Source organism: Phragmites australis, chromosome 11 (genome assembly GCF_958298935.1).
Source record: "Phragmites australis chromosome 11, lpPhrAust1.1, whole genome shotgun sequence".
Taxonomy (NCBI): domain Eukaryota; kingdom Viridiplantae; phylum Streptophyta; class Magnoliopsida; order Poales; family Poaceae; genus Phragmites; species Phragmites australis.
Window position 1 is genome coordinate 25,400,174 of NC_084931.1, and position 26,095 is coordinate 25,426,268.

Sequence of the window (26,095 nt, forward strand, 5' to 3'; positions counted from 1 at the left end):
GGTGAACCTTCGGGTGGACTTAGACAGAAATCCTTGTAACCCAAGAGATCCACAGAGAGGCATTCCCAGAGCATTTAATAGCATACACATAGGAGTAGGGTATTATGCTCCGTGCGGCTCGAACCTGTCTAAATCCCTCGAGCATTTACTCTCACTAGCATCCGATCATCTGTCCCACCTGCATCTCCCACATACTCGCATTTAATTCACGTACGAGGCAGATTCAGAACCATCCCCTGACCGAATCTCAAAGGGGGTCCCTCCAGATCCCCGCTTGAGGAGTTCATCCTCCGACAGCTGGCATGCCAGGTAGGGGGGTTGCATCTCTGAATCCGCTTTGATTTCTGCAGAAAAGATGGCAGGCGGACATCGTCTCCAACGCATCGGCTCCAACTCGAGAGAAGAGGTGGAGCCCATTGCTCAGGAGGCCCCAATTTCTGCTGTTCCTCAGCAGCAGCAGCGGTCGGCCCGTACGGTGCCCCCATTCCTCGGGGACAATGGCGCTGGGCCCAGCAGGGCCACCGCCGTCTAACCCTCAGCAAGCGGCAGACACCCCTACCACAAGATCTATGTCCGGACAGCGTCGGGCACCGTTACGGCGTAGGCTTGCCTTCGGTGACGTCATCCCTGGGACCGCTTTGCTTGCGGCGCAATCACTCCTCAGGCACCCCACCTATCTAGGCAGCGAGGGAAACCCCAGAAGGCCGTTGGCTGCAGGAGGTGGCCACCCTGGTGGGCACAGCTCACCGGCAGGTGCTGGCCGAAAGCTCTCGTGCCACTTCTCACTGCAGTGCAACCAAAGCCGATCCATCCTCGGGTGGCGGCAAAACCGACCGGGGGGCCTCCAGGCGGAGTGCCGCCCCCTTGGCCACAACAGGAGCTCATAACCTTCGCTTACACCTCAATGAGCGGAGGGCCGTCGAGGATGCGCGCGTCACTCTCGAGCGCCATTGGGAGTCCCGACGCAAGGCCGAGGCAGAGGACCAGGCTTTCTCTATGCTGGCCCGCGACTGCCGGGGTTCCCTGGCGTGCTGGCGTTCGCCCCCCAAGGGCGCTGCTGGCGCTGCGGGATACAGCACCGGGTGCCGTGCATTCACCAGCGAGCTCTATTGGGTCAACTAGCCCACGAAGTTCTGGCCAAAGCTACTGGAGAAGTACGACGGGTCTATCGATCCCGTCGAGTTCCTCCAGATCTATACCACTGTCGTCCAAGCGGCAGGCGGCAGCCTTTACCAGCTAAGGGGAAATAGGTGTGCTGGCTGTGAAAAGGTTATGGCCAATTACTTTCACGTAGCCTTGGGGGGCTCTGCCTGCTCCTGGCTTATGAACTTACCCACTGGATCTATTAGTTCCTGGGATGATCTATGCCACCAATTCGTGGCCAATTATTAGGGCACCTTCACGCGCCCCGGCTTGGAGTGCGACCTCCACACCGTCAAACAGCAAGAGGGGGAGACGCTGAGGCGCTTCATACAGCGCTTCAGCCAGGTCCGCAATACCATCCCGCCGATTACCACCCATGCCATCATCGTCGTATTCCGGCAGGGCATCCGTGATGAGCGGATGCTTGAAAATCTAGGCACGCATGAGGTCGAGACCACCGCGGAGCTCTTCGCGTTAGCCGACAAGTGCGCAAAGGCGGTGGAGGCTCGGACGTGGCATGTCTCGCGCCCTGAGCAACCCGCTGCCGACAAGGCAGGTCCTTCCCGCTCTGAAAGGTGGGAAAAGAAAAGGAGAAGAAAGCGTGATGCTGCCCCTGTCATGCCGGTGGAGGGCCCTGCCCGCAGGCCGGTGCACCGGGCGACTGTCAATAAGAAGCCAGCTCCCACGAGGGCTCCCGCAACCACGAGGCCCGAACCGGGAAAGTGGTGTGAGATCCACCAAACTGACTGGCACGACCTCACTGAGTGCCGGTCAGTCAAAGGCCTCGTCGAGCGCCGCAGGGGTGGTGATGACAAAGCCGCCCCCGAAAACCAAGAGCTCGGGTTCCAAGAGCCCGAGCACACCGTCGCTTGAATGCTTACTCCGAAGACGAACAGGAAGAGCGAAGACGCGACAACGTCGAGTACTTGGAGGAGCGTCAGCGACGAGCCGCTGTCCGAGCAGCCAAATACCAGCAGAGCCTACGGCGCTATCATCAACGTCACATCTGGGCCCGGTAACTCGAGGTTGGGGATCTAGTTTTCCGACGCGCCCAAACGCGCGAAGCAAAGAATAAACTCTCCCCCATGTGGGAAGGCCCCTTCATCGTGACTGGTGCCCCGCGACAAGGCTCGTTTTGACTAGCCACAGAGGACGGGCAGCCTCTCCCAAACGCGTGGAACATCGAGCATCTGCGCAAATTTTACCCATAAGTCGGCATGTTTGTGCTCGGGCCAACCAGGCTAGGGGTCTCCCCCTACCCAAGTTGGCCGGGGGGCTGCCACCAACCATGTAAGTTCGCACTTCTGTACAAATTGTCAATATACACTCTTATTCCAAGTTTTCTCTCTAGAATCCATATGTTTAATCTGTTTGGTGAGATGCTCGATTCGTGCGAGAAAAACATGCTCTCTTATTTTTCCCGCTGATAAAAATGGATCCCGGTCTGTATGCGCGCAGGCAGTAGCTGCTGACCTAAGTCTGTTGTGGTAGGCTGTGGTGTCCGGCTGCATGGTAGTACCCCTAGCACTATCGAGCCTCTGGGGTTCTCGGGTAATCCTACCGCTTGAACAAAGAGTGGTCGGGACCGCCTAGACCCCAGGGGCGGGCTGTCGATGCTCGGCCTGGTCGGTCCTACCCTGGGCACTACCGAACCATTGGACCTCTTGGTTATACCTCTGCCTATACACTTCGCCGGTCCGGGTATTCGAGAGGTCTCGAGTCAAAAACGAGAGCAATCTATTATAAGTACCGCACTAACAGAACGCACCAAGCAACGAATCTTTAACTATTTCTTAAGCTTATAGATCAATGATCAAGAACCAAGCAGCCCGATCACAAGGGCCTCAGTGCCTAGGGCGCTGCTCGAACCTATGGGGTCATCGGGTAATCCTACCGCTTGAACATGAGTGGTCAGGACCACCTAGCCCCTGGTTCTGTCACCGGGTTTCCAGTGCTCGGATGGTAAAATGATGTCCTGGGGGCTTAGGCGCTCTGTACGAGGGAACCAACATTCCCGGGCACCCCGAGCTCAGGGCATCTACCCTTTCCTGGATCGGTTGGCCAGAAGGCTGACAGCTGTCCAGTGAGTAACTAAAGTTACATGAATTTCCTTTCATACATACGCAATAAACTATTGTTCCCGAGTTATCCTCGGGACCCTCGCATGCTAACCTGTTCGGCGAGATGGTCTCCTCACGCGCAAAACCCCGCCCACGTGCTCACTTTTCCAGAACGACAAAAACAGACAGTAGTCGGTGTACTGTACAAGCGGCGATGGCTGACCTAGGTCCTTCATGGTGGCAGTGGTGCCCGGCCAGCTTGGCAATACCCCGAGCACTACCGAGCCTCTGGGGTTCTCGGGTAATCCTACCGCTTGAGCAAAGAGTGTTCGGGACTGCCTAGACCCCAGGGGGGCTGTCGGTGCTCGGTCTGGTCAGTCCTACCCCGGACATCACCAAACTGTGGGGACTCTTGGTCATGTTATCGCTCGCACGCGTCTCCGGTCTATTCGTTTGAGAGGTCGCAAGTGGAAAGTGTTCACTGGTCATGACGTGCACCATACTGGATGGACTTGTCTCCCGAGCAAAGAAGTTCGTGTATGTGTCTCTTTGACTCAGCTACTGCGGACTCGCAAGGGCTCGGGGGCTGGACGCTCGGGTGGTCCCACTACTCGAACGATGAGTGGTCGGGGCAACCTAACTTCTCAGGGGAAGATTGCCGGGCTCGGTCCAGCCAGTACCTCTCAGGACATCAAGGAAAAAGCAGACAACATAAAGGACAACACGGAGCAGAGTTTCGATCCCAAAGAGTGGTTTCTATTACATTAAAAGGAACTGTTCAGGAGGGGATCACTCCCATATTTACAACATTCTAAAAACAAAAAAACACTAACTATCTACAGGCTCAGGTGGATATGAGGGCGCGTCGCTGATGCCGTCGTTGCTCAGGCCCGGCTTTGGCTCCCGCACAAAACACGCCGCCACCTCGGCGGCAACGTCACGGACGGCTTCCCGGGCGGTAGCTTCCTCCGCCTCAACCACGCCTTGTCGGGCTGCCTCCAGCGGGAAGGCAGGGTCTTGGCTGTGGTAGCCTGCGAGAATGTGCTCGGCCACACCTTGTGCCAACACACGCCCCTCCCGAGTCGCCAGCTCTTGCACAGCGTCAGGAAGGGCCTCGAGGCGCCGGGAGATCTCTACGAACCCGAGTGCGATGTGGCCTATCGTCTCCTTGTCCAGCGACTGGTCGCCCATGAACACGCGCCCAAGCCCGGCCGCCTCCGTGGAGTCCTGTGCCTACTGAAGGATTTCCCGCATCATCAGCTTTACGTTCGTCCGCTCGGCGAGGGCGGTCTCGAGCTCGCCCTCGGCGTTCTTCAATCGGTCCTCGAGGATGGTGCCATTGGCGGTGCTAATAGGGACGCCCCTCACGGTCAGGATCCCCCGGAGTTGGGCAGCCGCCTCGGTCTAAGCTCGCTCCAGCTGCTCGGCCCGGGCCTTGATGGCCTGCTCTCGGGCAGCCAGGTCGGCCTCCCACCTGGCGACCTGCTCCTCCCGGGTAGTGAGTGCCGATGATGCCGAGTTGGCATCCACCTCGCGCCGCGTGATCTGCTCCTCCCGGGCGTCAAGTGCCAGCGCCGTTATTTCGACGTCTGTCTCGCGCATCGTGACCTGCTCCTCCCGATGGAGGATGTCAGCGCGACCACGCTCGAGCTCGTCATTTTGGTGGGACAAGTCCACCTGGGCAGACCGCACGGCCTCCTCCCTTCTGCTGGCCGCCTCCTCCAGAGAAACCACCTGTCGCTCGCGAGCTAGCAGCTCTGCGGCGTGCTTCCTCCACGCCTGGTCGTGCTCGGCCATGAGCCGCTCCATGCGGCTGGCCTTCTCCTGCGCGGCGACGGCCTCGTCACGGGCCTCCTCCAGCGCCTCCCGCTCCTCGGCCACCTCACGCATGGACTTCTCATAAGACACACAGGCCGAGGCGATGCGGGCCTCCAAAAGCTTTTGGGCCTCCTCCAGCCGACCCCTCTCATCAACCAGGGTGGCGCACTCTTTGTTGAGCTCGACCCGCTCTGCCACCACGGCCACTTCGAGCCGCCTGATGACCTCCCATGCGCTTCCCAGCACCTCCAGGAGGGGTCCCGGGGCCTGGCCAGAAGGTGGCCGAGGGCTGGGTCCCCTGCGAGCCCTCTCTGCAGAGGCGCTCGGGGATCCCGATGGCTGCCATGCCGGCACCGCCCTTATCGCGACCACCTCCCCGACGGTCGTTTGCTCCTTCCTCTGAGTGCTCGAGGCAGGTTCGATCGGCGCTTGCTGCTCGGGACCGGTCGAGGCCATCGGCTCAGAGCTGGCCGGAGACCTCGGCTCGGGGTCCACTGGCGCGCTCGGCCCAGGGACAGGGGCTGGCCTTGGCTCCTCCGGTTGCTTCTGGCCTCTTGCGGAGTCCTTGGGCGGCCTGAAAACAAAAACAGGTTAGTGACAAGCCAAAATCCGGGCAGATGTGCTCGAGACAGAAAGGGAGCTTACGTGGTTTTGGGCCCACGGTACCGCCACCGAGACTTCGGGATCCGAAAATTGGGGCTCTGTGGCTTCAGTCCGGGCTCTACCTTCCTCCTTTTCGGGGGAGGGCTCTGGCCCTTGGGCCGTTGTGGGCCGGCCCCAGCGGCCGCCCCGGAGCCTATCTCTCGTGGCTGGTCGGTCCGGCCGCCAGCCATTGCGCCGCCCATCGGGCTCTGGCCCTCGCGTTGCCGCGCCCTCGATCTGGCCTCTGTCCCGGAGTTCACTCCCAAAGATTGGCCGCCTCGGCCGCCCTCCGTCACGCCGCCTATCGTCAGCCGTTGTCGCGGTGGTGACGACGATGAAGATGAAGATGGCTGAGGGACGTACGCTCGGCGATGCTTCCCTTTGTCGCCTCGGGTCGCCGGCCTGCTGCTTTTGGTGGTGGTGCCCCGCCCTCCGTTGTCATCCACCCCAGGGATGTGTATGGTCTCGGGGTTTCGGCGCCCAGGACGGTCCACCAGCCCTTGGGCGTCGAACTCCGGCATGGATGCCTACAGCGCCGCCCACCCCGAGTCTACGCAGAGCGCCAGCTCCTCTCGAGGCAGGACCGCCCGAGGGAGGTCGTCGACGGCGGTCACCACCTTCAGCAGGGTCGCCAGCGCCCCCTCGTCGAGGTCCTCATCCAGACCGATGCAGGTCCTCGTCTGGTCGCCCGAGTTGGTGTACATCCAGGCAAAGCGGGCGCGCTCCCGCGGAGGGGCTAGACGGTGGTGCAGGTAATCGGCGACCACCATCAGTGAAGTCAGCCCCGCCCGGCGCAGGTCATCGATGCGGTTCAGCACCGGGCGCAGGCGCTCATCCCCCGTAGGGGCCGCCTCCCAGATCGGCCTGTGGGGCTCCACCGGTGTTTGGGGCAGTGAGAGCCAGTCATGGGGGCTGACGTCGACGTAGACCCAGTCCCGGCGCCAGTCCTCCCATTTGCCACGCAGCACCTGCGGATGTAGACATCGCCGAGTTTCACCCGCAGGCGAAAGTTGCAGCAGCCGACTACCTCCACCTCGTCAGATCCTTTCCTCTTCCCGGTCGCTCGAAGGACGAAGAAGTGCCGGAACAACGCGACCGACGGCGGCACTCCCACGAACATCTTGCAGAAGTGCGCGAAGATCGCCAGGATCATCACCGAGTTCGGACTCAGGTGGGCCAGCTGAATGCCGAACGTATCCAGCACTTGCAGGAAGAAAGTCGAGAATGGCGGCACCAGCCCGGAGGCGACGAAGGACACGAAGATCACGATCCGCTCTGGCCTGCGCATGGAGGGCGGGAAGTTTGCCGGCATCACCACCGACTTCTCCCACTGGCCGGTGGGCACCGTCAGCTTGCGGACCTTCTCAGCCCCCTCCTCGTTCATGAGGCAGGACTTCGGCAGGATGCTGTTGGAGCTCGACGCGTCCCGATGACCGCTTCCTGCCCTCGGCATTCTTGTGGGGTGGGAAGTGTGCTGGAGGAGATGAGAAGAAAGGAGCGATGTGGGCTGAAGACAGACTCCCGGTGCGCAAGGAAGAGGAAGACAGAAGACGATAGTCGCAAGAGTGGCGTGGGGGGGGTAACGGTTCGTTGCCCCTTTCCTTCTATATCGTGGGGATTTCAAACGGCGCATACCTCGGCGCAATCTGTGAGGCGCATTCCCCTCGATCAGCGCGGTTGCCAGGTGCATCTCCCTCGATCAGCACGGTTGCCAGGCGCACTACCCTCGATCCGTGCGGTGGCCATGTGCGCCTCCCGCCTCGTTATCACTCTCCTCAGAAGTCAGAAGGGCACGCATCCTTTCAGTTTCCCGCTGGGCTGGAAAGACTGCAAAGACAGCAAGATTCTAGCGCCTGAGGACAAGCCACGTGGCACCGATGCTGTGGTCGGCCTCGAAGAAATAAGGGCCCCATCCGCAGTCACTGGGCCATCGCCTGCCGATGGGCCCGGGGGCTGCTATCGGTGACATGGGAACCAGGGGTCCCCGAGTCCCGAGGCCAGGACAGTAGAATGCCATGTGGTGCCTTCCCTAGGGGACTGTTTCCCTGAGGACCCGAAAAGGCAGTTCCGGGAGAGGGCACTCGGGGCCATGAACAGTTATCGGTCTGTCGGTGTATCTGGAACCGAGGGTCCCTGAGGTCCGAGGCCAGGCCATCCATCTTCCACGTGTCACCATTCCGCAAGGTCCCTCCCGCGGGATGAGGAAAATCTAAGTTCCGGGAGAAGGTGCTCGGGGCCACAGCCTCTGGTCCCCAAGCACCCCAGTTTCCCGATGACTCGCAGAGTCCAAGTACCGGGAAGAAAGTGCTCGAGAAGGTGCCCGGTCACCCCCGAGCACCCTAGTCCCCCGACGATCAGAAGAGTTAAGTTCCGGGAGAGAGTGCTCGGGGGGCAGCGTGCGGCAGCCCCCGAGCACCCGGTTCCCCGAGGGTCAATACCAAAGTGCCCTGGAGAGAGTGCTCGGGGGACAGCGTGCGGCAGCCCCCGAGCACCCGGTTCCCTGAGGGTCAATACCAAAGTGCCAGGGAGAGAGTGCTCGGGGTTGCATGTGGCAGCCCCCGAGCACTCGGTTCCCCGAAGGTTCATGCGAGAGTGCTCGGGAGAGGGTGCTCGGGGAGGTGAACAGTACCCCGGAGCACTCGGTGCCCCGACGACCCAGAAAGGCCCCCGAGGGGCCCGCCGATGAGGTGTCAACCAGTCAGAGGTCCGAGGCCGCATTTAATGGGCGTGCGCGGCCCGACATCCCCAACTGCTCCCGCTGCAGTGTCAGTCCCTGCCATGCTTTGGCAGAGAGGCGTGGGGCCTTTAATTGCACGGGTCCCGTCCTGTATCATCCGGTGTATCTCGAGATAACGTTGTCAGGACCAAGGCGTTCCACCTGCCGCCCTGCCGTGGCAGAGGAACAAGACAGGGCGGGCACGCCGGGTGCCTCTGTGGCTGCCCGATGGGCCCTCTCAACGGCGCCCGTCGCCAGGGCGCCTACAGTAATGAGTGACCGGATGCGCGCCCCGTTTTTCCATCGCCCCTATCATTTCGCCCAGAGGAAATGATGACGCCTTTCTCAGTCGTGGCATCTTGGAACTTGTGCCCCTTCCTTCCCGTTCGGGGTATGTCGCGGCCGGTGAGTGCATAAAAGGACCAGCACACAGGACAACGAAAAGAAGAAGGGGAGAACGAAAGAAGAACAACAAGGGAGACAAGCCCGACGACGAACCAAGCAAGCAAACAGAGACATTGTGAACAAGCTTGAGCATAGCTCCGGCTGAAGAACAAGGAGCCTCAAGCTCTTAGATAGATCATATCCCTTGTAACCAGCTACATCCCAGAGGGTTCTCCCCCGGGACAGTTATTACATCCATACAGGAGTAGGGTGTTACGCCCTCGTGCGACCCGAACCTGTCTAAAACTCCGGTGCATTTACTTCCTTCCGCACTAGGTTGTCCCCCACCACCGGTCATTGCATTTACACTCATTCATTTCTCTGACGAACTTATTCAGGATCATCCTCCCGACCGAATCTCTAAAAAGGGGTCTCTCGGGATCCCTGCGACAGGAGTTAATCCTCCGACAACAGTGGTCCCTGAGTATCCAAGTTCCCCGAGGACCTGAGAAGGCAATTCCGGGAGAGGGCGCTCGGGGCCATGAACAGTGGTCCCCGAGTACCCAAGTTCCCCGAGGACCCAAGAAGGCAGTTCCGGGAGAGGGCGCTCGGGGCCATGAACAGTGGTCCCCGAGTACCCGAGTTCCCTAAGGACCCAAGAAGACACAGTTCCGGGAGAGGGCGCTCGGGGCCATGAACAGTGGTCCCCGAGTACCTGAGTTCCCCGATGACCTGAGAAGACACCGTTTCGGGAGAGGGCGCTCGGGGCCATGAACAGTAGTCCCCGAGCACCCAGAGTTCCCCGAGGACCTGAGAGGCCCCTTGCCGGTGGACCCCACAAGGGCTCAGCGGTGAGGTGTCAATTGGTGAGAGGCCCGATGCTACATTTAAGAGGGAGCGTGGCCTGTCACTTCCAACCACTCCCCCCACGCCTGTTGTCAGTCCCTGCCACCGCCCGTCAGGGAGGCGTGGGGGCATTTAATGCGATGGGTCCCATCGAACATCATCTGGCGCGGCTTGGAGATATCGTCGCTGGGCTCGAGGCTTATCGCCTGACCCTCCTGTTGTGTCAAGCCCGCTCTGACCGAGCGAGCATGCAGGGTTGTTCGGCGACTGCCCGATGGGCCCCCCTCCTGCAAACGGCTAAAGCCGTGCATAATGGGTGACAAGACCGACCGGGGACGCACTTTTCAACCCTCGTAACATCAAATTGTAGCCCCATGATGGTTGCTTTCCATTTATGGCTCATGGGGACTCGTGCCCTCCTTTCTGGGCACGCCAAGCCGCCCCGATGAGGTATAAGAAGGGGAGCGCACCCCAGAGAAGAAGAGGTTCAAGAAGTTTTAAGAGGCCCCCAGACGACAGACAAGCTCAACAAGTCTCAAATCACAACATACGAAGCCGAGCAGAGGCTTAGAGAGGTCGACGCTTGAAGACCGAAGCTCTAGACTTAGACAGAAATCCTTGTAACCCAAGAGATCCACAGAGAGGCATTCCCAGAGCATTTAATAGCATACACACAGGAGTAGGGTATTACTCTCCGTGCGGCCCGAACCTGTCTAAATCCCTCGAGCATTTACTCTCACTAGCATCCGATCATCCGTCCCGCCTGCATCTCCCACATACTCGCATTTAATTCACGTACGAGGTAGATGTAGAATCATCCCCCCGGTCGAATCTCAAAGGGGGTCCCTCCGGATCCCCGCTTGAGGAGTTCATCCTCCGACAGACTTAGGTTCCAACAGTTTATTTGAATTAGGATTTGGATTTGATTTGTGGTTGATTCGAAAAGAATATATGGAGTTGGATTTAAAATTGTGTTTGATATTAATTCAAATAAGGGTATTTGAATTAGGAAAAAGATTTGAACTTGAAACCTTGGGATTTGAGAGAGGTTTGAATTCAGAAGATTTGAATTAGATAAGCTGAATTAGATCAAAGGAATAGATTTGAATTTGAGAGAGGTTCAAATTCAAATCTCCACTCGAAGAACCATAAAAATAATTAAACCAAAATACATATGATCAATTTCTTACAATGATTAATTTAGAAATTAAATTAGTGATCTTTGGAATACTTAGCCAAATAATATATTTGAATATATGCATATGAGTATATATACATCAAATATATATATATATATATATATATATTTGATTTTATGTTTGTTTAATAATTAGAAAATTTAAACATGTGTGAATTTTGACTATTTTCTAAATTCTAAAACTCTGGATGTTACAAAAACCAACAACCAATTCTAAGTACAACTTCTTTAAATTTAACTCACGTTAATCCGCACAATATCATAAATACGCTAAACATTTTGTTTTTGCCAATTTCACAATAAAACCAATTTTTCAGCATTCATGATTTCACACATATTTCGCAAGGGTTATGTAGCATATGTTTATTCAAGCAAGAAATGTATCACTGACAAAGCAATATGTGAAACCAGTCGGGCTGTGTCACCCCAAAGAACAAGAGAGTACACTGAAGGGATTCATCGGTGCCGTTAGCGCGCCAGCAGGACAATGTCCATTGTCATATGCAGAGGCCTGGAATATTTATATTTCATTATCTAAACAAACAAGACAACAGAAAATGATTATATGTTTAAAAGAAAGACACATTTGTTTACGGGTTTGCTGAATTTCAATGAACTGAATTTTTCTTGTCTTCCGGTCAGTGTTCTGGGCCATCAGATCTGTGAGATTCACTTCGTTGTTTGATGGGATAAGCGGGCTCACTCAGATTATAAAAAAATCTGAGTCAACTGATTGCTAGACAGTCCATGTCAAGTTGTCAACCCCGGCCCTTATGGAATCAATCATGGAAGAACCTACGTCGGCATATGTTCCCGAGCTGAGTTCAGCTCTCTGCAAGACTGCAAGTGTGCTACATCTATATAAACATACATAGATTGATCTATCTAAGCTAGACTGCTGCAGACGGAGTAGCCACGCCTGCCAGCATCACTTGTCTCTGCCGGCCAGTAGTAGGGAGCTAGGGGGAGAAGCATGGAAATGAAAATAAAAATGGATAAGACGGTGCTCATCGTGTCCGCGGTGGTCGGGTCTCTAGGGTTGTTGAGTGCCATCTTGGGATTCGCGGCAGAGGGGTCATACCTGGTAAGCATGCACTAGTGTACGTTCTATCTAGCTATAGTTTATACATATGCATGATCTTGTTGCGCTGTGATCTCGACGCTTGCTTACAAGTGCATCTGCCGCAGATCCCTTCGCCCGGGCTGGGGGTCTGCGCCGCCATCTTCCTGCTGGCGGCCCAGATCACCGTCTCGGTGGCCGTCGGCTACTACAGGTCCCGCGCCATTCCTTCCGAGACCAAGCGGGTCGTCGGCATCGTCTGCGCCGTCGTCTCGTGGTGAGTGACCATGTTCCACAAATCACCACGCACGCACTATAGTTACGCGTGAACAGATGAGCGAACGAGTACGTGTGTTGCATGCAGGGTAGTGGCGGTGATCGCGTTCGCGCTGCTCTTGAGAGGCGCGACGATGAACGCCCTCGGCTACATCCAGGACGGTCTCTTCGCCGGCGCGGCCGTGCTCACCCTGGCCGCCACGGCGCTCGGCATCACCTCCTTCATCATGCTGCGGAGGCAGCCAGAGGACGCTGCGCCGGCGGCCAACAAGCCAAGTGAGCAGCAGCAGGCCGAAGGGATCCCAGCAGGCCACCCACCCACAGTACAACCTGAAAAACACGAGCAATCTCCGTCCCCCTTTTCTGACAAAGGAGATGTTGGAGCTGCACATCGTGGGGATGCTGTCTAATCTGATGCGCCCCACTTCGTTATGCTGTCGTCAACTTACTGCTATTTCTTCAGTGTTGAACCCCTTATCACTTCACGCCCTCCGTTGTCTTCAGTTTTCATTTGATTCATCCTGTCATCCTGTGTACCACTCGGAGGATCGATCGATGCTTCTGCTTGATATCTTCAGTTCTGATTTTAGTCAAGCGCAGAACGTCCTCTGCGATCTCAAATTCTTAGTAGGCAAAGTGGGCGCTAACTCAAAACAGCGTGTGCTTCGGCGGTTCGTCTTCCTCCCTGTTGTTTCCTGTATAAGGGGGCAGCTGAGGAACATATGAAAGGCCATCCCATTACATTCAGGCTCACTGGTCGCAGAATTAAAACATGAGAATGATAACTCTGTAGTATCTTCAGGTGTCCAGAGTATGATGTATCACGATAATGATGATTCAAAACCACTTTCAAAATGGCAGGTCTTTGTTCACATGCTTTTGTACAACTGGTGATTGCCTATGCAAGATGTCTGTTCCATCGAATTGCATAGTACTCAAAACCAAACATGTATCTACAGATTGTACAAACAAACGACAGGCATCACAAGATGGAATCCCAATTGATCTCTTCTATGAAAACATCCAATAATGTCAATAAAATAGCACACATAATAGCATATACTTCTGGTTGCTTTTTCCCCCCCTCATCCAAAAGTGACCAAAACTGGGCGCAGGATCAGAGAGTTATTTGGCAGTAACTACATCAGTAGAGGTACACTGCTCCCAAAACTGCGCAAACAAACCTAAGTTGTACAATTCTTTTGGATCATAAACCTATGAGGACAATACAAAGGGGAACGGTGTTGAGGGTCAATTAGATGAAGAGGCTACAACATAATTCTCATATGTTCTATTGACTACAGATGGGCTCATTACATGACAACGCTGACACACAGCAACTCATTCATACAGTCATATTTTTCAGGAATCGCCCACTATCATCCTGGAATTTAAGCAGGCTTTTGGTTTTGGCCAACCAGCTGATTTTTTAGCTGAATAGTGTTGAAAAGGAGAGCATGTCAGATTGAATTCAAACAATAAGTTAATAAGATCACATTACTTAGGTTCAGACCAATATATTTTTAATTCACAAATTGATAATAGAAAAATCCATATATGTAGTAATTGTCTTGAACAGTAATGTCCTAAACCAAACTTCGACATAAATACCACAGGTCAGTAAAAAATAGGAAGCATTATATTTAAGTTGGTAACATCTGAGTTATCTGAAAGACTTCTCTACTACACTAAGCATGGCATTTAACTGCAAAAATCCCATATAGTAACTTCAGCAGTTGAAACATATTATGCACAAGTATGCCGGATGGAATGGCGATTCTAACCCTAAAACTACATGGCCCGCAATTACTATGTTCTAAGATCAAGCCCTGTCGTAGGAAGCTGACATACACAGGCTAGTTCATGTGATCATGTCATAATTTATAACAAATGTGTACCCTCAGATTGCTTTTTTTTTTTTACAGATTTAAGGCATTCATTTTCCTTGCCTCTTACCAATTTTCATCGGTCTGTTAACCACACTAAAAAAACAGGTCACGATGAATTTCTAATGCAGAATCAGTAACAATAAAATGCACTAGTTTGTAGGATCAGAATGTACCATGTTAACATACTTCAGCTGCTTTAGAACTTCACTGGTCTTCAGTTCCTACATTGAACAATAAAATTTCAGGAAGCTAAAAGCATAACTCAAAATATCGATTGTATCCTGTCTACAGCGTTATGGGCATACAATAGACCAAGCAGAGGTTTTGTATACCAATGGAGGGTCAGATACCGACAGGATTCCCTGAGCTACCTATTAGAAAATTATAAACACTAAGGAAGACTACAAATTACTAATTCATTTCTGATATCTCATGGTATATTCAAAATAGTACTAGTCATAAACAAGATAGAAAAATTCTCAATGTATTGGTTGAAGTTTGGAATCCTCACTGCAGACAGCCCTCTCCACACTACAATTTCACTCAATCCCAATCGAAAAAGGAATGACAATCAAATATGTAAAGTGCAGGTATCTACTTCAGCCAAAAAAGAAAAGGTTTAGTTCCAATGACAAAAAATGTACAGATTGCTATGCATAAATACTCGAACTCCAATAATAATAAAAAAATGTTGAATGGAGCCATCACCATTGTTCAAATGAAGCACTCGATCCATGGTCATAAGCTTATTAAATGGTAACAAACTCAGTACTACTAGGCTGTAGTTTGTTTTCTCTACAACTCTTTACTGTCCAAATTATTGAGGGCCACGTTTAGGAATACGGTAGCTGCTAGAGCATCCTTTTTCTTAAAGAAATAGAGCACCTTTTAACATTAATTGCTTTAATTACACAAAATAAAATATATCTAGCAAAGTATGATTTTGCGAATTGATGTACATGAGTTGAAAAATAGTATGCAATATCATAAATCTGGAAATTTGATACAAGCTAGGAATTCAAGGTAGGTCTTGTCAAGATAGTGTCAAACATTCACACCTTTTACACAGCTTATTATTTCTTTTTGGAATTCGTGTAAATGATTTCATGGATAGCTCTTCTTAAGAATAACACAAGTGCAGAATTAATGAGGAAAAATGACTTGGGTTCAAAAGTAAGATTCAGTAGGACATGTTGTAACACTTCGCACAACTAAACAGTACTGTGCAATAACAGCTTTACTTCCCCCTCCCCTAGTCACTGGGTAGTTGAACAAAAGAAACAAATTAACTAAATTTGAAAAATGTCATAAAAGCATTATAGTGTGTCAGTTATGGCAACATGGAGCAAGGAGCAGGACTTTTACAAGATCATTGATTACATGATCAACATTAGGGTACTTTTAACACCCTGCACTTGTAATTGCCACCAAGCAAAAACTGAAGCAAGATGCTTTACACTACTTTAGCATTACTGTAACAAAATAACTACAATGTTACCTGTGGAACAGCACAATCAGCATGGGCTGGATCCCAAAGAAGACAACAAGAACAATCCCAATCATCTGACTGAACAACATATAAGGGTGCCCTGCAGGAGATCCCATGAGACAAAATATCATACCTTCACAGAGCATAAGATACAAACAAAACAGAATGAAAAAAAAAGTGTGTTGGCAGAAAACTATTTCCACATTTTCAGTCAAATAAGGAAAATGGAAATTTCCACCGCTAGAGGTTAGAAAAAGGATGAAAGCGGCAAAAAGGGATGCTCTGTACAGAAAAGCAACTGCATAATTCATTTTTGACCTACAGCATAGCTCCACAACCAATGTGATACAAAAAAAATTACTAGTCGAACTGTACTAGATATGCTAATTGCTAAATGGAGTGCAGTCCGTAGATTAGGTAACAGTTACATTTTCAGGGGTTTAATCACTAGAAATATATCAAAATATTTCTTCTTCAAATAAAATAGGTATATATATATATATATATATATTAATTTAACACCACATCTGGCCATAAATAGACCAAGCTTAACCAACTAACCATGTTTTGACCAGCTTCTGCCATGTCCCACATGGGAACACTACTAACCACCTTGTAGTAGGATGAAAAGAGAAGTTTTAACGCTTCCGACATCCCTTGAGGACCTTACATAAAAATGGAACAACCAACCACCAAGACATGACTCGGGGAAAAAAAGTTGAAATGGGAATTTTAAATTGGTATTTTCTCAGATTTGAGTTCTCGCGTTATTAAAAGAAAGCAGATAAATACTCCCCCAAGAATACTTGACGCTGGAGCATTTTTGCTAAAATATATGAAACCATGTGGCTGAGGGAAAATAAGGAGCAAATGGCCATTTCTGCCCCTAATTAATCAATGCAAGTTAACTCAGTGATTCTATTTCCAAAGCAAACTCAATTAATGCCATGCCTCACATGAGTACTAGTACTACTACTAGTCGGTTGGGAAGAAGACAAGCAAAAACTGAGAGCTGTGACGTGGGTCAGGGATCTGAACACAAGCTGAGGTCAGGGAGCGCCAGCGGATACGGCGGCAGAGGTCAGGGAGCAACTCACGGGGCACCGGTGGGGGGAGACCGAGGAGCGCCGGAAACATGCAATCAAGCAGCGATGGATCATGGCCATGGACGAGTATGTGAAGGAATTCTTGAGGGTTAGACAGACCGGCGATGGCGGCAGGGGGCTGCAGAGCACCAGCAGTGCGCGGATCCCTACAGCAGCGGCGGAAGATGTGGAGCTCAGTGCCAGCAGCACACGGATCTGGGCAGGGGTGGTGGAGAACGCGGAGCTCGGCGCTGACAGCATGTGGATCTAGGAGGAGGCTGCGGAGAGCCACGGCACGCGGATCACACTGGAGTACGATTGCTTCTTGACCACAATAGCAATGCAACTGCACGGTGTGCAAAGCCACAAACGTGAGTTGTTTTTGGGAGAGGCAGGGAGGAACCGTGAAGATGGAGAGCGATTTGTCATTGTTTTTTACCCTGGAACAATGTGCCTCAAAGTAAATAGGGGCATAAAAGTTAAACTACCCTTGCCTTGGTATCTGAAATCCTGTCCAAAACATCATCTTTTGACGACCGAAAGGAGTATATATTTGGAAACTTAAAAACAGGAAATTTCTTTACCTTCTCCATTTGCCGCAGACAACTGCCTTGTCAGAGTCTCCCGGGTTCAAGGTCTCATGGCATTGTATCCAGTTACCAATCGAAGCTCTATTTTGATTACTCGTTTTCCACCACTATGCAAACAAGAAACTAGCTTAAGAAACTTTATGTGGGAAAACAACTACTTCAATGGTACAATCTTACATTCAATTTAGTTAGTTCAGCAGGATCAAATTCAGAGGGTTCCTCGAAATAACCATCACCACTGCACATATAATAAAAATAAATAAACATGAGTATAGCAAATGTTAGAAATAGTGACCAGGGGGCAATGACAGTATAGCACGAAAATTACACATTATATCAATGAAATCTTACAGCAATTTATTCGTTGGACTGTGGGATATTGACCAATAATAAGAAAAGTTGAAACTCTGACCAGTAAGAAAAAAAATTTACCTTGAAGAAATAGAGCAGTATGCATAAGCCATATGTCGAGCTTATACAATGGATAAGCTAATGGTAGATAATCGAATGCTTGAATAATAATAAGTCATATGCTTGCCAAGGTGTCTCCTACATCAACGCGAAAGCATTGTATAGATGCTAGTTCAAAATTAGGCTATACCATAAGTTTTGCAACACTGGCACTATCTGATTTAAGCCATCAATCCAACCAACCTGCATGAATGTGCATGCAACAGTAGGTGGTTGCTGCAGCCCTACTCACCTAATGTTGTCTAAATCTTTAGTTTATTTTACATTTTCTGTAATTGTACTTATTATCACAAATATGTAAATTCCTTTCCATCTTTCGGGTCATATGAGCTTACGTTTTAAATGATTTGACTGGTCAGTAATGATAAAACATCCAGTACTACTGGCTACTAGTCTGATATGGCACATACTTTGCAATGGAAAAAGGTAGCGAATAAAATTCACGATTAAAACACTTCTCATCTCATCTAAACCGGAAAGTGATATTATTCCTTTTCACAACAGTACAAGAACCTATCAGATAGAATAGGTAAATATGATGACTCCAGCATATGAATAATTCAAAAAACAAACAGTAATTTATATCTGATTTAGCTATGCATTCAATTCTTGGATAATGAAGAACATGTCATACAAAATTGTACCTAAAGAAAGTAATATGATGTTTCTTCAAGAAAAAAAGATCACAGTAAGAAAGTGTAATAATCTTTATCTTCATGAAATTAGCAATCTTCAGAAATTAAAGTTTACCATACCAAAATTTATTGACACTGTTCCTAATTCATGCAAACATTGGAAATAATGCCATTGCATAAGTAAACACACCTGGAAGTTGGACCGGACCATTCTGGCACGTCTGCTTGAAAATCTCTACCTATTCGAGCCCCACTGACATATTGTTCGGTATCTTTCAGCATGTACTCTATGTGACTCATGCCATGAGGCTTTTGGTTTGTATTCCCAGAAGACTTGACCTTACCCTCCAACAGTTTACCATAAAGACCCTTAGGTTTCTTCCACGAGCATGGCACGCAATACCATTCATCAGTTGGTAGCTCCTCAATACAAGGGATGCAACAAGACAAATGAAATGCTGCTTCACAAGAATCACATATTAGCATCTTTAGTGAATGCTCCAAACCACCACAAGTATTGCATGCCAACAGCGGGTTGGCATCACTATCAGTGAATTCTGCTGTAGTGATTCTAGATCGTGAATCGGTTATGAGTCCACCTTTTCTCAGTATGGCAATGCAAAGATCCCTTGGTGACATAAGCTCAGTTATTGGTTCTGTAGGGCTGATATTTGATGAGGAGCATTCAGCAGCATCCTTTTTGTCTAGAATCATGAAAGATGGGGTAATACTTGAAGCCATGAATCTATCATTCCCACCAGAATTAGGCTCCAATGAAACTCCAGCGGGGTCTTCAGAATCCAGGATAGGATCGGTCGTGCCTGCTGTTGAATTTAAAATCGTTGCTTCTGAGGGAACAATAGGTAGCAGTAATGAAGAGTGATCCTCAGAAGTTGTGCAACTTTGAGTCATTGTTTCTTTAGCTTCTTCACATGCTGCAAAGGAATTTGAATCCTTATCCATCTTCCTCCTTTGATAAACATTGCCATCCTTCTTTTGGGCAGATAGGGAGCACATTCTGTTGGCAGTCGGTAAACTAAAACAGCCTGTGGATGAAGGGACTGTTTCTATTAAGGCTGGTTTGCACTCTGCATTTTCATGTGAAGATAGTTCCCTGCAACTATTTGAAGAGCATTCACTCCATTTTGGAGTCATCTGTTACGCCACATGTAACATGCAGCAAATGTTCAGAAGCCAAATATATCTACCATACTGGAGAACTCATCTACCATGAGTTAAGATCAATAGATCATACCTGTCTATTGCAGTAAATTTCTTGATAAGCTAATCCTCAAACTTAATGATATAACCCATCCTCCAATTCCTATGAATAAGTTCCTGGATGATGGATAACGAATTAGAAACAATTTAGCAAAGAACTGGTTAAGTTACTACTCAGTCAGGGGAAAAAATCAGCACTACCAATAAGACAGAGGTTATCAGTAAAGGGCATGCTAAAAGGTTTCTGCCAAGCAACCTAATTCTTCACTGTTTTCACTTCTCACAGTTATACCTCTTTTCTGAAATAGTGCACAGATGATATGACTAATTCTACCAACAGGCTGACAGACTATAGTCATTAAAAGCTTAGCTGAAAATTCAAAAGGAACCTATTGCATAAAGAGATTCATCACCCATGACAAAACTCAATTTTATTACATGCTAATAACTCAAATTACTAGTCTTCGTGTATGCAGCATAGTAAATCAATATTGCACACTGTCCTTACGACCAGGCAATGGATCGGCAGCACAAGCAAACAAGACTAGACAAAGGTGGGAGTTCAATTACTGGTTTATTGCTAAAGAATGCTGGACTGGGCTAAAATGTGTCATTATGATATAATTTAGGTTGGTTCCGGTTTCACAGTCAAATATTCCAATTCTAGCTGCCTAGGGTTTCAGTTTATCCTCTGAGAATAATGAAAATGAACTATGTAGATCCAGGCGTATTCAACAAAGGGGGGATGAAGAAGCAGCAACCAAAACCTCTTATGTACTCAGAACTCATATATATGTACCTTCCTCTTAACCTCCAATTCTGATCCGAATAGCGGGCAATCACCAGAGAAGTAACAATAGACCTGTCACAAAATTTTCACAGTACAGTGTGAAGACAAACTACATGCAAGTTTGTAAAGATTATTGACATTAGTATTAATCCCATATGTATGACAAGCAGATATGGCAATTAGCAACTTTAATAAAGCATATGCCTGTAATAGATCTATAATTTAGACACTTGGATAGCTCACAGCGGAAAGGTGGAGGTAGGGCAAGAAGAATGTGTATAGGATAAGAGGAAGCATGGACCAGAAGAGGGTAAGAGGGAAGGAAGTCCAACCAAGGAGGAGGGAAGGAGCAATAAGAGAACAAAGGAAATTAGGGAGGGGGAGTGAGGGAAGTAGATAATTGGGGAATATCTAGGACGAAGGAGAAATATGGTTATGGGCATGTGAAAGAAATCCTTGTTCAGAAGCACCTAGAAATACGTTATGACAATGCTAACCATGTTTCCTTTTGAACTACAAACTTACCTCATAGCTGTTACAGCACTAAAATCCACAAAAGAAAAATCAAACCGAAGTAAAAACAAATTACCCATGATGTCCAATATATATATATATATAGGAAGCATATTTGTTACTCGCGGAGTATGTACTCTCACATACATATTTCATAACATAGGAAGTATCTCATGTGATAAATGGTATGTATATGGAGCATGTGAGTATATAAGATCATCCAAGTGGTATGTATACTTTTTTAAGTGGTTTGTACATATTTTTTTTTTGAGTATATTACATTTTATGTACAAATATGAAAGTATTATCAAAATCTATTAAAATTGATAGACTTCTTTTCAATTTTTTCATGTAATTCACATTGGAGTATCTTAGAATGAGTATATAAGTATACTCATAGTGATAAAGGAGTATATCCAGTTCATTTATGTGGTATGTCATAGTAGGGAGCATATATATATACACGACGAGTCTATTCTGCGCCTAGGCGCAACAATGAACTATGTTGCGTCACCCTCAGTTGTTACAGCCACCTTCGCACCACCCCAGTTACGACTAAGAAACTAATCAGTTACGACGGTACATATAGGTGAGTTACGGTCACATGATAAAAAGTGTATAATTACGAGAAGCATTGTAGTTTACTGCTGCGTCACCCTAGTTACGACTAAAAAAATAGTTAGTTACGACAGCACAGATAGTTGAGTTACAATCACATGACAAAAAAGTTAATTACGATAGCAACTATACTGCTTTTTGATCATAACTAGGGTGTGCGCAAAGGTGACCCAATTGCGATCACAGTTACGACTAAGAAAATAATCAATTACGACAACGCAGATAGTTGAGTTACGATCACATGACACAAAAGTCAATTACGATAGCAACTATACTGCTTTTTGGATCGTAATTGGAAGTGTGCGCAGAGGTGACCCAATTACGATCACATGACAAAAAAGTGCATAATTACGACCAGATAAGGTACCCAGTTACAACCATATATGTTTGTAGTAACTAACTTATCTTGTGAGTCGCAACTATACTGTTTTTTTTATGGTAACTGCGGGGTGGCGCAACAGTGAAGTACAGTGCGCCTAGGTACATAGTAGATATACAGTATATATATATATATATATATATATATATATATATATATATATATAAGTTTAGAAATAAATCCAGAATAATATAGAAAAAAGTTTAAAAGCATTGAAGAAGAAGTAACCGATGACGATAGAATACTTCATTTTATTGGGTTAGCAACGAAACCTATGCACTGCTACACATAAAACATTAGCATCAAAACAATTTATCCTAATGCTTTCATTGGTATACAATGTAATGAGCTAGGAGTTCCAATAAACATTAACAAAAATGTCCGACTGGTTTGTAAGCAAAAGTTGCAAAGCAATATCACTGGATTGTTCAACTAGGACTACATATTTCCCCTTATTATCCTACATTCTTGAACTTTAGCCACCATATGGTGCCTCAAATTGTCCGAATATCTGCTGTTACAACGCATTAATTTAAATACTACTCACGAACGCACACAGTTTAATTTCTCTGAAGTTACCCATAATGAAACAAGCAAGTGGCCCTGCACAACACTGCTAAATTGCTGCATTGTAACCAGAGATATTCGGAGAATTTGAGGCACCATGCGGTGGCTAAAATTCAAAGATAAGAATGGGATATATGTAGTTCTAATTCAACTACCCCAACTAGTTTCGGGAGTTGGGAATCATGCATCGTCTGTAATTGGAAAAATTACAGCGAAATCATTCATGATTTGCATATAAGAACACGCACATTCACACTAGTTTTTTCCGTCTTGGAAACATGTAATTAAATGCTTTTCATATCTGTCCTGGAAGCAGCTAATCCAATGCAAGAATTGCACTATCATGTTGTGCATGAAATAAGACAATTCATCATTGCCGCTCCATCTGGCTACTGCTACAAAGAACAAAAAGGGCATCCATAGAAGCAGTTAGCAGTGTTTAGAAAAATGGCATATGTTGCCGCCTAGGCACAACCTGGGCCCTAGGTTGTAGCTGGCTGCCGCGATTATGACCTACACGGCCGACCGCCAGGCTGGCAATGCTTTTTCATCTCTCTCTCTCTCTCTCTCTCTCTCTCTCTCTCTCTCTCTCTCTCTCTCTCTCTCTCTCTCTCTCTCAAGCTCTGTGCTATGGTGATCCTCTCGTCGAGCCCGCTCCAAGTTGTAGCTTCGGTGTGCTCCTTAGCTTGGTTGCGTCGTGTATGTTGTACATGTTTGTCGGCTTGTTTCGGCGCTGTGTTGGGTCGCTTTATTAGTATACTCTAGTGTATCAGGCCGCATCGGTAGGCCGTTGTAATAAATGTCTCTTAATGAAATACGTAACAAGCACGTTCTCAAAAAAAAAAAAAGGCGGCCTCCTGGGTGCCGCCTTTTTTAGGTCAAGTCGACCTTAGCAGCCGCCGAATCTCGTCCGTCGCCATGGATCCCACCCCTCCCGCCATTTAGAGCTCTTCCCCACCTCCGTTTATCTCATCTTCTTTCACCTCATCATCCACCTACTTCCTCTTCTCCTATGTATGCTAGGCCATCTAGACGCCGCTTAGCAGGGACGGACTTAGCGTTGGCCATGGGTGTCCAGTTAAACACCCAATCCTTTTTTTCTTTTTGGAAAAATTGGATTCGATTGCTCACAGAAGCAGGTAAGAGATCTATCTCCCAGAACAAATAAGTCCTATAAAAGAAGAAGAAGAAATTGCATCCAAGCAGGTTAGGGTTCCTTACCAACGACAGAAAACAACCGTAAGTTGGGATGGATCACCAATTCAATGCCAATCGACGCGTCGGCGGAGGTAGTGCGACTGGCTGCCTGCCGTTCTTCTGTGGAACCACCAGAATCTGGCGGCTGCCGTTCCTCTTCTTCGGCGGCTCGCGGCGGCGACGGAGCGGCCGAACCAAGCAGGAAGCTGAGGTGCTGTGGGTGACCTTGGCTCTGAATGAGGCCTAGTGCAGGTCCGGACCAAATTTTGGGCCGATCCCAGCCCGACGTGGTGAGGTCGGAAGCCAAAAATAATTACTATTTTTTTAATCATGTAAAAAAATACATTTCCACTCCAAACAAACTAGCAATTGCACATATATTTCATACACGTAAAATTAATTTAAAATATAAAAATATGAAGAAGTAAAGGAATATAGCATAATAAAAGAGATATTTATATACACAAAATTTACAACATGATTATATAATTTCAAGAGAAAGGAGAATAATGAGTATCTGAACAGGAGAGGGGTGAATTAGAACACTTAGAAACCTAAATAAAATTGGCTTCAGAAACTTCACAAGATAAATCTATCTCAATTTTTATCTAAATATGTTCTAAGTTTATCTAGTGTGTCTACTCTACCGCTGAAAAGGATTGTAACATACTCTAGCAAGGTAAATTGCAAGTATGTAAATGCGAAAATATAAATAAGATAGAGAGATAAACTCGGCACAAGAGATTTTTATCCTCTGATATTGATGATATGAATGTCACTCCTAATCCACGTTGGAGCTCCACAAAGGATATACTCCCTATCGCCAAGTCTCTTCCAATTATAACTCTTGAGCTACCAAGTCACCAAATCAAGATCTCAAATACGATGAGCCACCAAGCCACGAAGGCAAGGTCTCACCACTATCTTCTCTTCGGGTCACTTGCCACCGTGATCTCTATGGAGCTTGAGCCACTAAACCAAGGGTCTCCGCGTCCTCGTACACGTATTTTGCCGCCGCTTCACACTAAGTCGGAAGGTCAACAAGCTTGAGCCACCAAGGCCTAAGATGTCGGCTAGTCAACAAGATTCCAAGGCGCTGACGTACCACTCGGTACAAGATAGGATCACTCATTGATCCATTCTTCAAGCTGTAGCACCTAGCTACAACTCATTCTAGGCCTATAAGCACTAAACACTCTATAATTTTATGCTTAATTGTCTTGGATGATCACTTTAAACACTTTAATGACTTGGATGTCTTCTTAAGTGTATATGAGGCTTCCTCTAGACTCTAACAGCATGTCACACCCTCAAATAACTGAGTGGGGTATTTATAGCCTTAAACCCGCCAACTAGCCATTTTTTCAATGACTCAGAAAAGCTGTTAACATCGGATAATTTGATGAGAACAGTAGTACTAACACCAGATCATCCAGTGAGTATAAACTCAGAAACTAGCCGTTATAACTCTGCTCACAGTCTCTGTGAACATCGAACACTCCGTCTGCCTTCAAATCCATCACCAGACCTTTCAGTGAGTTATCTTAAGCCAGCCGAGCTTTTGCAGCCTCTTTGTGTAAAATGCTCCGTTGCACTCTTTCGGTGTTCACTACATTCACACCGGACCATCTGATGACTTGAAGCTTGTCTTCTTTTTTCCTGGAAATACTCCTGTGCAACTATCTCTGTCATCACCGGACTATTCGGTGAGTTGATCTTCATTCTTCAACATTTGCAGTCACCTCTGCAAGAAATACTCCGATGTCATACCCTAGTGTGCACAAAATACTCCAGTGTGCACAAACCAAGCACTAGACCTTTCGATGGGTTGATTTTCAGTTTTCTACACTCGCATTCTTCCCTGCAAGAAATGCTCCAGTGTTACCCAATGCAGATCACCGGACTATCAGGTGAGGTCATCATCCTTCTCCCTATTTGTCAAAAATACTCCGGTGAGTTCAACACGTAGAGCATCAAACTATTCGGTGAGGCTATCAGCCTCTATGCACAATACTCCGATGAGTACAAACTCCTCTGCAACAGACCTTCCGGTGAGGTCAATTCTCCTGAGACTTCTCCAATTCAATCAAACTTTGTCATGGCTGTGGTGACTTCTTGATGTATTGCATCCATGAGATATACTAACATATATTCTTGACAAATATGTTAGTACCAATGACTATGTTATCATTAATGACAAAAATCATAATCATGACCTAATATGACTATTTTCACTACATCTGGTATACCCAGGATCGTTATCAGGGATTATCCCTTGATAAAGATGGTGACCGATTTGTGAGAGGTTGAAAATAATTCTCGTATAGTACATCGGTGTAAAGATGGCGTGACAGAGGCGACCTCCATGGTAGATGACATTGGAGGCGACGTGTGGACGGTGGCACACCTTCTCCAGAAAGCCAGCATTATAGGCGAAGTGTGAGAGACAACATACCATCTAAAGAAACCTGATGCTATAGGCAAAGTGTGGGAGGCGACACACCATCT

General features: G+C 48.1%; 2 protein-coding genes across 4 annotated transcripts; one reads left to right on the top strand and one right to left on the bottom strand.

Annotated features, from left to right (window-relative positions):
- Nucleotides 1-11,467: 11,467 nt before the first annotated feature.
- LOC133884448 (uncharacterized) lies at nucleotides 11,468-12,677 on the top strand. Its single transcript, XM_062323869.1, has 3 exons — nucleotides 11,468-11,891; nucleotides 11,996-12,144; nucleotides 12,232-12,677. The coding sequence occupies exons 1-3, from the start codon at nucleotides 11,781-11,783 to the stop codon at nucleotides 12,551-12,553; spliced, it is 582 nt and encodes a 193-aa protein (XP_062179853.1). The 5' UTR covers nucleotides 11,468-11,780; the 3' UTR covers nucleotides 12,554-12,677.
- Nucleotides 12,678-13,121: 444 nt separating this feature from the next.
- Nucleotides 13,122-23,852, bottom strand: LOC133884447 (uncharacterized). 3 transcript variants are annotated; one of them, XM_062323868.1, is made up of 9 exons: nucleotides 23,612-23,852; nucleotides 20,323-20,385; nucleotides 19,558-19,640; nucleotides 18,493-19,422; nucleotides 17,374-17,434; nucleotides 17,191-17,303; nucleotides 15,531-15,621; nucleotides 14,206-14,253; nucleotides 13,122-13,576 (listed from the first exon to the last, which is right to left on the bottom strand). In XM_062323868.1, the coding sequence occupies exons 4-9, from the start codon at nucleotides 19,317-19,319 to the stop codon at nucleotides 13,535-13,537; spliced, it is 1,182 nt and encodes a 393-aa protein (XP_062179852.1). In that variant the 5' UTR covers nucleotides 19,320-19,422; nucleotides 19,558-19,640; nucleotides 20,323-20,385; nucleotides 23,612-23,852; the 3' UTR covers nucleotides 13,122-13,534. The 3 variants fall into 3 exon arrangements, with proteins under 3 accessions (XP_062179852.1, XP_062179849.1, XP_062179851.1); XM_062323865.1 differs by having other exon boundaries at nucleotides 18,493-19,457; XM_062323867.1 differs by lacking the exons at nucleotides 13,122-13,576; nucleotides 14,206-14,253; nucleotides 15,531-15,621 and adding an exon at nucleotides 15,637-16,952 and having other exon boundaries at nucleotides 18,493-19,457.
- Between the last annotated feature and the right edge of the window lie 2,243 nt (nucleotides 23,853-26,095).